The sequence below is a fragment of the Eptesicus fuscus genome, chromosome 8 (assembly GCF_027574615.1).
Source record: "Eptesicus fuscus isolate TK198812 chromosome 8, DD_ASM_mEF_20220401, whole genome shotgun sequence".
NCBI lineage: Eukaryota > Metazoa > Chordata > Mammalia > Chiroptera > Vespertilionidae > Eptesicus > Eptesicus fuscus.
The window spans coordinates 20,648,804-20,661,742 of record NC_072480.1 but is presented as its reverse complement, the minus strand read 5'-3'; the positions used below and the strand labels follow the sequence as shown (position 1 = coordinate 20,661,742).

The 12,939-nt window shown below is 40.6% G+C and overlaps 1 protein-coding gene across 1 annotated transcript in view; it reads left to right on the top strand.

Annotated features, from left to right (window-relative positions):
* The window catches only part of TNFSF11 (TNF superfamily member 11), a 32,163-nt gene extending 20,288 nt beyond the window's left edge, over positions 1-11,875 (top strand). Inside the window, exons 3-5 of the mRNA XM_008145549.3 lie at positions 5,237-5,282; positions 5,363-5,461; positions 11,454-11,875. Of these exons, the coding sequence (XP_008143771.1) occupies positions 5,237-5,282; positions 5,363-5,461; positions 11,454-11,875 (567 nt within the window). The remainder of the gene's footprint in view (positions 1-5,236; positions 5,283-5,362; positions 5,462-11,453) is intronic.
* Positions 11,876-12,939: the final 1,064 nt, after the last annotated feature.

Below are 12,939 nucleotides of genomic sequence, written 5' to 3'. Positions count from 1 at the left end.
TAGAGACCACAGTTACACAATCACATCGATCCTTTGTGTACTCTCTTTCCTGGAGGCAAAATTGTGAAATCCCAACGTTTTTCTGTGAGTGAAATAAAAGTTGAGATTTAAAAAAAAAAAAAAATCATTATACTTTGTTTTCCCGTCTGCTCAAACGTACTCTGACAGCAAAGATGAAAAGATAATGCAGTCTAAATAGGAAAATACCGCAATGAGAAGACTGAAAAAAATGTTGTGAAATTTCCTCATTTCTATTGTTTTTAGACGTTGGAGTGGGGGTAGAGGGCAGTTCCAAATCTGTAAAGCCTGGCGGTGGCTCCTCAGCTTGTCAATGTTGGACAGCGTCCACTAGGTGGCAGTGTGTTAGAAGATTTCTGTTATCCTTGACTAGGCACAGATTTCCTTGGATGCCTTCCAGTGGTTTAGTTTTCCTTTTTGTCCTGTTTCGAAGGGTGAAATGAAGCTATCACAATTTAGGACCAATTATGCTTATCTAAAATTACTTAAATTCTCTGAAAAGCCTACTTGTTACAGTGTAACCATAAGTAAGTTCATTCATTCATGTGAATTTTCTTAGTAACTTTTAGGTATTGTCGTGAGTACTTTATAGAACCCGGAGGGAATTCCTTTTGTCCCTTGCATGTAACAGATACTAAACATGCTGTATTCTGAGAAGGCAGATCTGTGGTCTTCCCGGGGAGCAGGACACTGGGTTCTCTTCAGTGGCTCTTAGCCAAGAGAAGAATGCAGGGCAGGCCTTCTGCCCAGCTTTCTCACCCTGGAGACTGCTTCTAGTTTCTGCTGGAAGCTGTTTGCTGGGAGGTGTGTCCAAGCTGTCCACACTTCTCTGCAAATCTGTGGGCATTCTGATAGTGCAGACAACATATACTTGCATTGGATGTTTATCCAGAGGGTTTTTAAAAATTTATGTACAAATGGATTTAAAATAAGATAAAATGCTTTCTAAAAAGATCTCTTGCATTTGAATAATTTGTTCAGAGGAGAGGAATTAGGATGTTCTTTGTAGTGTTTTTCCCAAATTAGATCAGAACTTTCTGAATTTAAAGTAACCAGAAACAATGCTTGAATGATAAGATTGGGGAATAAAGAACTCTGCAAATTTTAAAACATTCCAATTAATGTGACAGACGTAGAGGAACAATGTGGATGAAAGTGAATGTAAATTCAAAGCTTAAAAAGTAAATGGAATTGTCAGAGTGAATTTGGATAGTGCTTCAGAAGGAGTTCCTATGATCTTGAAAATGAAAAATATTAATTAGGAGGGAATTTGAGAACGATCCATGCTTGGGTGTACATAGCAAAGTATCTGACTTTGGGAAAAATTGCTTGTGCTCTGTGCAGTGGACTTGGACAGGATACCCCCTCATGCCCAGGACCTGCCCAGGTTTAGTTTGGGGGGTTCACCAGACGAGCCCTGAATATGGCTCAGCCACCACTAAGCCCATTGTTTTTCCGAAGCCCCTGGGAATTCTGAGGCCATATTCCTGATGTGGAGTCTCCTTTTTGTCAGATCCCCAGTCAAGCTGTGCCTCATTTCCTAGTCATTACTTCAGGGAAGGAACCACCCTTTTGACGGGTATGGGGAAGGGAAAAAGAAAAAGATTTTTTCCCCCCCTCTACCTTCCGTGGTTCTCTAGTTGGAGCCCTGTAGCTTAGACTGACAAAAGACAGATGAGCAAGAGAAAAGTACGCAAATTTACATGTTTTGTGTGACATGGGAAACTTCATAAGGAAATGAAGACCTGAAGAAATGGTTAACCTGAATGCTTATACTAGGTTTGATGAAGAGTGGAGCGGTGTGGGAAAATGTGATAGAACAAAAGGGCGTGAGGTAAGGGCAGCAAACTGGGGGAAACTTAGCAAGGCCTTCATTCTGGTTTTTCTCAGCATCCTTTGGGCTTGAAGAAAAGGATGTTCCCTTCCTCCAGGTTTGGGGAGCATCTCTCACATGAGGGTCTTATGACCTGCTTCAGGGAATAAGAAGGTCAGGTAGTCAGTCCTTCCTGCACCTGATGCCTCTCAAATTCCTTCAGCTTAAAGTATTCAGTATGCCAAGGTACCATTTTTTGGGGTAGCGTGTTCGGAAGCCCATCACTGGCCATTAATATTTCCCCCCCAGCTTCCAGGAGTATGTTTGATGACTATATCTTAAAAATGGGTATGGGCTTTTAGCTCTAAAAAAGAGTCAAAAGGCTTGGGTTCAAGTCCCAATTTTATATGGTGGGTTCTTCTTCTCTCTCTGCCTCCTAAAAAAATGAGGTTAGTAATAGTTACCCAGCCCCTGAATCAAATATGATAATGTAAGGGAAAACACTTTGTTGGCTATGAATCTAAGAGATGATTTCATTTTCAATATGTGGAATATATATAAGTTGTGAGAGTATCATAAATCTCTGACTAAATAGCGATATCACCAAACAACTGCTCAAGGGAACACTGAGTTAGTAATAATGTTTCTCACTACCTGCTGCATATTAGCATCACCTGCCGAGCTTCTTTTACAAACTACTAAGTCAGTATCTAATTGAGTTAGACTGACTGGGCTTGGGGCCAGGGCACCCTAAAAGTGTAGGCTTAGAAGAATGTTGTTCGTGGTTGTTATCTACACAGATAAATAACAATACTCTTAGGGTGCAAAAAATCGGGAGCGGGTGAAGATACAAGAACAGATATTGAGAACACACTTTTTTTGTGGAATGAGGTTATAGACACATCATGTAGCCCCTTTTCACATGGAAACTTCCCTGTAGAGTTTCAGAGAGGAATTGCACTCCCTGGATACCCAACAACAGATAGAACACGAAAGCAGCATTGCCTTATGAGTCTTCAGCTAGAATTTTAATTCATCCTGGGTTACGACACAGTTTCTTATTTTTTATAGCACACATTGCAAGTGCTTCTGGATGTTGCTGGTTATTGAATTTTCTTGTAACAGAACAAATCTGTGACAGCTCTGACCTAGAAACCACTGATTAAATGGGCAGGAGAAGTTCATTCCCAGGTGGGAGAGAACAAATTTTCCCTGCCAACTAATCAGTGACTGGAGCCTGATGCTTCTTTAGCCTCCATCTCAAGCTTGGAGAAAATCTCAGATTGCCCGTCTCTGGTGTCTGTCTTTGGGGATGTGAGAGGGACTGCTGTTCTCAAATTGAGGCCCCAGGCCAGCAGCACTAGCTCACCTATTAGAAATGCAAATTCTCAGACCTGGATCAGAGACTCTGTTTCAACATGACCTCTGAGAGACTGTGATGGATGCTCAAGCCTGGAAATCACTGAGCTCCCTCAAAGGCTCTTTCCATGTTTTTCTCAACAATAAGTGTATTATTTCTCAGTAGAGACCCCTGAAACAGGAATTTGCAGACCATTCTTGGCATTGCTTCCTCCTCTGCTCCTCCTTCCCTTTGATGATGAGGCACAGCAGGGCTACAGGGAAAATGAGGGGTAGACAATTTTAAATTACTCTGTCATCAAGGTTCCTATTCCAATGCTTTAAGAGATAGTAATCAGGTAAACATATATTGTATATATAAATGTATAAAGATATATTGTATTATAAATATATATACACATTATAAAAGTACAAGGATATATATATATATATATATATACACTCACACATATATATATAAAATTATATATACGTACAGATATCTATATTTTACGTAGGTATATAAAATTTATAGGGATACATTGTGCATATATAAAATCTTTGCTGTAAATGCAGCAGAGACCAAATCAGGAAATTCTATGTCAGGGTAGAACTGGAAATCCAAAGGCCATGAGAAGAGATGGGAGATAGGAGGTCATCAGGGGAAAGAAATAAAACTTGGATGGAGTAGGGAGAAAAGCAATGCCTGGTAAGGGCCTCTGCCTTGCACAACTCAAAGAGGGGCTACGATTTGCCTAGAATTTCCTGCAGCTGTGCAGTGCAGTGCCCTGTGTCAAAGCGAGGACAGAAGGTGGCCCTGGATACACCCCTAAAGTTTCTTTCTAATAGTCAGTCACACTGTGATTTCTTCAGGACTTTAGAACAGGCACCTGAAGGTTGCTGTGCTGTCTCCTCTAAGGGTCTTTAAAAATTGAATAGATTCTCATCTCCCGTGGGGGTCCTAAAGGCAGAGAAAAGAATCAGTGTTGTCTTATCTCTAGAACACTTCCAACTGTTAACAGTTGAAGTTGTGTTGTTGGGTTTATGTATCTATCATCTTTCTCAAAGCGATTCTCTCCAGGTACTCAAAGAACTTAAGCTCCATGGCCTATCCTTTAAACACCATGGAGGAGGATGTTCAGCACGCATGCTCATCCCAGGAACAGAAATTAGGATCTCTCCAGAGCAGTTCTGGTATTTACACTCTGCTAAGTGCCTACGTGCATTATCTCAGGGACTCTTCACAATTACCTTATGAAAGAGTTGCTATTAATATCCTGAGTGTAATAGGTAGCTGATTCGAGCTGAGCACGGATTTGAACTGAGGTCAAAGCCCAAGGTTTTAGTCACTCCACCTATTTAATGGTAGCTAAGGTCTTGATTCAGGTGAGATGGAATTACCTGTTGGGTCCTTCATTGGCAGGGCTCACATTGAGATATTCAATTACCTACACTCTTTATGGACTTGCGTTCTTTCCTTTTCTGTCTCATGCTTCTAAACCTCTGTTTGCAGCATTATTTTAAGGTAATTATTGGTACTCCAAAACCTCTTAGACTTCCAAGTAGTAATTTAAACATTGTGACTTTTTAAAATAAAAAACTAACCACTGGTAGCTAGGCATCATTCTGTTTCCTGTAATGTTATAACAGAAATTCACTAGTGAAATAGACGTAAAAAGAACCTCCCTAAAATTTAACACTGTCCTGTATTCAGTGGTAATCGTTATTTTCCTATTAACTTCATCCCCGTCTGTGTAACTGTTACAAATTTTTAATTACGTTCACTTATTCTACGTGTTATAATTTACATTGTCTTTCATTTCCTCTTATTGTCCAAAGTATTTTGTTAGCTAGTATGTGTGCAGTCTACTTTTTAAGCACTTCAGTGTAATTTTTTGGGCTGTACTCCCCATGATAGCTACCTAGAATAACAAGGAATTTTACTCCCTGTGTATTTCTGGCTTATTTTAAAGGAAAGAGGATTCATTTATGGTATGCCCAACAGCCCTAAACTCTTACTGCTTTACCGAAAGAATGTATAAACAAAATTCTTTCTTTTTATTTCAGGAATTACAGCATATTGTTAGATCTCAACACATCAGAGCAGAAAAACGTAAGTTTGGATCTGTATGAATACTTGAAATTCCATAAGGTCACTTGTCTTTAGGCTAACATGGTTTCTCTCATATCCAGCTACAGTGGAAGGTTCATGGTTAGATCTGGCCAGGAGGAGCAAGCCTGATACTCAACCTTATGCTCATCTCACTATTAATGCCACTGACATCCCATCAGGTAAGTTTCATTTGCATCCAGCTTGAAAAATATTTCCAGAGTCATTTATCAGCCCCATTTGAATACTCAAACCTATTATTAACCTTTTACCCAATTTTTGAGAGCCCTTAACTTCTAGATCAGAAGAAAACACTTAGTCTTCAATTGGTGATCCACACTGTGGAAACAGTGATTGGCAAGCATGTCAGAATGGACATTATTACTATATTAATTTTCAGATCATAGAGTGGTTTATTTTAAACTAGAGGCCCAGTGCACGAAATTCATGCATGGGGCGGTGTGGGGCAGGGGGTTCCCTCAGCCCGGCCTGTGTCCTCTCTCAATCCAGGACGCTGCATGCACCAGTGACCATACTTTTCATAGAGGTGAAAAGCATCTTGCTGTTGTATGGGCAGCTACATTTTTTTGCCCTGATTATAAAAAGTAGTACATAACATGATCCTTCTGAGGCAGTAGTACCATTTTCCCCATCTTATGTGAGAAAAACTGAAGCAGAGAGAAGTTAAATAATTGGCTTTGTCCCACAGTTATGTGTCAGAATCAGGGCTGACCACAAAATGTGCAAGCCAGAGTCCATGCATGTCATTGCTGCATCATTCTCTTTTCAGTGTTAGAATAACCTTGCTAGGTTTTAATTTTTAAATCTAAGAGACTGTTCCCAATAATAGGGTAGGGTCCCTAGGCCTGGTCGGTAATCTGGGCCATCTGCTGGGTGACCAGTGGACAGGGCGATGGGGGGCGGGCATTGGCACCTACCTTGGCTGGTGGCCTGGCACCACCAGCTCACCGGCCCCCTCCCCTGCCGCCGCCTCCAGTAGCCTCCCTCTGGGAGGGGGAGCATCTGCCCCCTGGTGGTCAGTGCATGTCATAGCGACTGGTCGTTCCACTGGTCGTTCTGCCAGTTGTTCTGCCGTTCGGTTGATTTGCATATTAGGGTTTTATTATCTAGGATGATTGCCAATTAAGATTGCATAACTGGGAAGGACAATCCCTTATTATGCTCATCTATATTTACCCAAGCTAAAGTTGACACATCCCCATTGCTTGCCTGTGAGGTACATGAATTTACCCAGTAGTCATATACTCAGCCACCTCCTGCAGATTTCCAGGTAGATACTTGACAGAGTGATATTTAAGAGGCAGTAGCCCTCTTTGAAATGAAACATACTTCTCCTTCTCCAGAGGTTATCACTTTCTCTGGGCGGGGTAGGGGGTGGAGGATTCAGCTCAATAAACTGGAGACCTGGTTATCTTTTGGAAATGAGGAAAGCCAGAGCTCTGGGCCTACATCTACCTGAATGCCCCAGCTATTTCATCATATAATCCCCACTGCTTACTCCATCTTGGGGTATTCGAGCACCAAAAATATTACAAGGAACATTATGATCGAGTGACAATTGAACATTATTGTTATTATTATTATTATGTCATTTATTCAACACACACTATGTATTAGGCATTTCACTCTGAATTCCTGTCTCTAATCATTACTACAACCCTACAAGGTAGTGGTTATTTCAGATTTGCAGACAGGGAAGCTGAGGTCTCAGATAGTTTACCTGTTCAAGGTCATGGTGTGGCAGGATTAGAAGTTGAATTCCACTCTAGTTGATTCCCAAGTTTATGCTTTTAACAGGATAGGTTGTTATCCAAGTACCTTGTTGCCAATTGGATTAGTCAGAGGGAGAGAAATTCATGTTTCTCTTTTTTTGTAAGAAATAGATTTTATAGGCAGGGGATCTAACGCCTGACTGCCTGGGTTTGTGGCCTCACTGTACAGTTTACTGGCTGTGTGACTTTGTGCAGATTATTGGCATAATTTGTGCCTCAGCTTCCTCACTGGGGTGGTGGTAGTATCTACCTCATGGGGAGCTGTGAATACTTAATGAGGAATGCAGTAACATTCCTTTATGGAAGCTGACATTTAGTAAGTACCCAGTAAACACAATTTGTTATTGTTATTTGAGTTTAATTAAATAATTATACATATTCCACTTTGTTCTAAAAACGATTTAAGGCAGATATTTCTTGGAGTTAAAAAAAAATTCAGGTTTTAGTAAACAGTTTTGAAGCCACTATCATCCCAGCATGAGCCATGGAGGGATTTTTCCTGACAGCAGACATAGAAAGTGAGAAACCAATGCTTTAGTGTTTAGACGATTTTCCTAAACTATCTATCCTGTCCCAGATACTTATTTCATAAACAAATTTTCTTTCTGTGTGTGTATGTGTGCCTTACGGTGTAGCTACACCGACTTTCTGAGTGTAAAACTATTTTGCATGTTAGCAAAGGCAATCAAATTAATACTTGATGTATCAGCTGTGTGTGCTCTGGATGTACTCTGCATTTATCTCTTCAGTTCATTTCAAAGGGCATGTGAAAAAATATTGCATTAAACTGTGCCAGAGTCTGTTTGCCAAGAGCAAGCATGCTGCAGTTTCAAAGCTCTCTCTCCAGGCACCTAAAGTCAAATCATTGCCAAAAAACAAGGCAAAATTTCTGGTTCCTTTCCAATGGCTATTAAATTTGAGACTGAGTGGCATGAATTAGTGTATGCTTCTGTTTAAGAAAATAGAATTTGCTCCTCTGGCTGGGCCAACAAGCCCTTGAGTCCATCTATTTCCCAGTTTGGGTCAGTACTAGGAAGGTGGCTTTAATTTTGCAAGTTCATTTTGGGCCTCTGCTTCATACCTATTTACACATAAGAAAAATCAGAACCTGCTTTATATTGACTGCTAGCTTATGCATTGGCAAAGCTTTTTTTAAAATATTTTTTTATTGATTTCAGAGAGGAAGGGAGAGGAGAGAGAGGTAGAAACATCAATAATGAGAGAGAGTCATTGATTGGCTGCTTCCTGCATTCCCCACACTGGGGATCGAGCTCGAAACCCGGGTATATGACCTGACCGGGAATCGAACCCGTGACCTCGTGGTTCCTGGGTCAACGCTCAACCACCCAGCCACACCCGGCCGGGCTGGCAAAGTTTCTTGAATGAAATACATTGGGAAGGATTTTGTGAGGCCAGAGTATGTGGCTTTCTTTAGGGGGATCCTTGGGCTAAATATTTGCAGCTATCTCTTCTCCGACATCTAACAGCAGTGACTAGAGAGACTGGGGGAGGGAGCTGGGATAAGAGGCCATCAGCATGCTTCATTAGGGATGGAAACCCCGATCTGCCAGGAGAGGCCTTCACCCTGATCACAGCGTAATCTCATCCTGTTTCCCACTGTTGTCTGTTCAGGAGTCCTTTCCCCTCAGTACACTGTGTGTATTCCGTCCGCTGCTCGGACAGTTTTCCTCACGGACAGTACCCCCCTTTCCTCAGCCCACCTGTATTTGATCCAGGTCCTCCTGTCCTCTGGCTCCTCGTTTCCTCACTGGGCTGAGCTCTCCTGCTGCCACTGATTTCTGAGCTTTCACTTTCAGTTGCTTTAACTGAACTTCAACCATGTGCTATGTGACATGCAGAAATGAAAACGTCATATTTTTTTTTTGTTGTGTATGCCCATTTCTCATTTTCTCCACTACTTGTGTGGTTAGTGCCTTGAGGGTACACTGCTTTATATAATCTCAATTGTGGACAGAGGGACTGCCCGTAAAAAGCACAATGGTCATTTATTGAATGATTGACCAACTAAATTGATCAGCGAATGGATGAATAAGTGGATAAAAACAGAGATATGCTTTGTAGGAAATGACACACCTCCTACCTGATGTTAGCTAATAGTGGGAGTGGTATGTAGTCAAGGGTCCTGTGTTCTCCCCTCTCTGATTCATATTCCTTCTTTGCCTTCCCAAGCCATATCTCTGAGCCTTTGGTTTAACACCAGCTGCTCTATCCCATTGAGAGGGTAGACTTCACCTTTGTCATTCTGCTCCTCTCTAACAGCAATCATAGGAGATAAACTGTAAGACAAATAATTGATTGTATAAGTATTGAATTCAGGAGTAGCATAAGGAGGAAGGAAACACAATAATTTGAGATGGGAAACGTCTTGAATTTTGGTAGCTTTGTCAATGGGTCGTGTAGCTCTCTAGCAGTCTGGTGGAATTACTTGCTAGTATTTATGAGGATGTGATGAATAGTCTTGTAGGCTTATCTTGACTCACTTGGGACTGTGGATTGATTTTTACATCTGGGATGTTTTAACCTAGGATGACCTGAGGCAGGACCTCCAATGAAAAGGGACTTGTGCTGTGGTGGGTCCTGGAGGTAGCTGTGCCTTTAAGGTCTTGTAAGGCTTGTTCTAACGCCCTCCTGTGGATGAAATGTGGACTTCAGTAAATATATCGTCCCTGGACAGAAGGATTGGGACCATTGGCTTTTACTCCATAGGCCTAAAGATGAGTTGCCTCACTGTAGCTTGGCCTCTGTGCACCCCCTCTATCCTCCCCGTTTGCTCCACCACCTGGCTGGTTTTTGGAACTGAATACTATTGAGGTCTCCAGACCATATTCCAAGTGGCCTAGTGGTCCTACAGAAATAGTAGAGAATTCTCCTTTTTGTGGCTTTGCAGGTGCTCAAGGCTCCACAGGATTCAGACTAGTCTGGGAAGATAGCCAGTATGGATTTATGATTCTGCAAGAATCTCCCAAGGAGTCACTGTAACCAGAGGGTTGTCAGCTCTGATGGATCTGTGGAATCTACGTTAAGCCTAAGGCCCACCATGGCCTGATGTTTTTGTGGGTGGCAGGCAGCAGTGGACTTCTCCTTCGCTTCCTTGGCTGTAGAGGCTAATCCCAACCCTGATCTTAGACTCCTCAGCTCTGTTTTGCCTTGTTGAAATCTTAACAGATGATAGTCCTCATTTAGCACAAGTATTTACTAGTACGAGGTTTCTGGAGGAAAAACGTACTTTTGGATTTTCCACAGCATAACAACTTTCCCCCCACTAGTTGATATCTACTTGAATAATAGGTGTCCACATAAGCACAAATGATAGATTAACTGGGTTTATCATAGAGGTATTGACAATTTCTACAGACCTAATAAGACACACTAAATCCCTAAAATGTTAAAAGCATTGGACACACTGCTGATTTAGAAGATTCTTTAGAAACTTTTACTGCTCCAGAACAGTAGCATGGGGATAGCTGTCACCACATTTCAGGGGGAGAAGGGACTAAAAAAGAATTCTGGTCTATCAGGAGGTTTTGTGATACTTTGGTCACAAAGGATCCTATGTCACCAATGTCACCCCAATAAATTTCATAAAAAATAAAAATAAATTAAAGCCACAAAATAAACAAAGGATCCTGTGAAGTTGTGAAGCTGGGGAGTGCAATGCCAGGAATAGTTCTTTTGTGAACTTCTCTGGGAGCAACTTTTCAATTATGTGAGACTGGGAGGTATTTGGACTGTTGGAGGAGGGGGAAATTGGTGGTGATAATAGAGTTTTAGGAGTTTGACCTTTTAGTCAAAGTTACTGTAACCCTAACTTTCATCTCCTTCTACATACCATTTCCTATGAGTTAAAAGTGAAGACAGAATCCTGTGAAGTATGGAAGTTATGTATGCTTATTTCAGGCTTCCTCTCTACTGCCTTTAGCTCATTCTCTTCCTTCAACCTTGAATGACTTTCTGCTTCTGTTGGTTGCATCCTATTTCTCCTTTATGTCCTCAGGTTCAAAGTCACTCTTGATCCCTCTGGGGGACCATTTCTCCTTCTTTTGTATTTCAATAGCAATTAGCTGCACCTCTCCTGTCAAGGTTCATGACTTGCTTCTTGAACACATACTATACTTAACTCTGAGGGAAGGAAAAATGAGTTTTTGTCTTTGTACCCTCTCAGGTGCCTAGCAGAGAGCACCAAGTACATCTTAATGAATTTCTCCACTTTCAGAAGATCAATTCTGAAAAGTTGTTCTCCTGTTGGAACAATGACTGTTATGCCATGTATTTTTTTTTTTTTATTAACCTCATAGAATTGTGAGGATGTCCTTGTCATTGAAGGGGTGAATTTTAAATCACGTGCCTCTTCCCTCCTCAGGTTCCCACAAAGTGAGTCTGTCCTCTTGGTACCATGACCGAGGTTGGGCCAAGATCTCCAACATGACTTTCAGCAATGGAAAACTAATAGTCAACCAAGATGGCTTTTATTACCTGTACGCCAACATTTGCTTTCGCCATCACGAAACTTCGGGAGACCTCGATACGGAGTATCTTCAGCTGATGGTCTATGTCACTAAAACCAGTATCAAAATCCCAAGTTCTCATACCCTGATGAAAGGAGGAAGCACCAAATACTGGTCAGGGAATTCTGAATTCCATTTTTACTCAATAAATGTTGGAGGATTTTTTAAATTACGGTCTGGTGAGGAAATAAGCATCGAAGTATCCAACCCTTCACTACTGGATCCAGATCAAGATGCAACGTACTTTGGGGCTTTTAAAGTTCGAGATATAGATTGACCCCCATTTTGTGGAGCATATTGTGTATTTCCTAGGATGTTTGGGAACTTATCTTTTAAACAAGCCAAGAAAGATGTACATAGGTGTGTGAGACTACTAAGAGGTATGACCTACGTGGTATAAGAAGACTCTATCCAGCTTTTGACTCTGTAGAGAGCATGTGTATTTATAGCCAAAGGGAGATGTTAGACTCAAGGTGTATTACAGTCTGAAGGCTTTCTTACACAATGGTTTTAAATTTTGTAATGAATTCCTAGAATTAAACCAGATTAGAGCAATTATGGTTGCCTTTATGGAAAACTGCATTTTGGCCACAGGCGGGGTTAATTCTCTAGATATAGCCCTTTTTTATGTGCCACTCTGCAGCGGAAGCAGAGAGGGTGTTATCTAATTGCAAAAGGATGATCATCTAAAGGGTTACGTTCTTTTGAATTGTTACATCATGCTGGAACCTGCAAATAAATACTTTTTTTTCTAACGAGGAGAGAAAATATATGTATTTTTATATAATATCTAAAGTTATATTTCAGATGTAATGTTTTCTGTGCAAAGTATTGTAAATTATATTTGTGCTATAGTATTTGATTCAAAATATTTAAAAATGTCTTACTGTTGACATATTTAATGTTTTAAATGTACAGACATATTTAACTGGTGCACTTTGTAAATCAGCTGGGGAAAAATTGCAGCTAAGGGAAAAATATTGTTTGTTAATATCAACTGTATTATATTTCTTCATTCTTTTTAACTTAATAGATTTTTCAGACTTGTCAAGTCTGTGCAAAAAAAAAAAAAATTAAAATGGATGCCTTGAATAATAAGCAGAACGTTGGCCACGAGGTGCCTTTCAAATTTAGAAGCTAATTGACTTTAGAAAGCTGACATCACCAAAAAGGATACATAATGGGAGACTGGAATCTGTCAAGAGTATTTATATAATTATTGAACAGGTTTTTTTTCTACAAGTGCTGCAAATTGTAAATGTTGTTTTTATTTTAAATGGAAAATGTATCAGTGGCTTATCAGCAAAAGAAACCCTTTTTTAATTGAGTGAAAGTTATTTT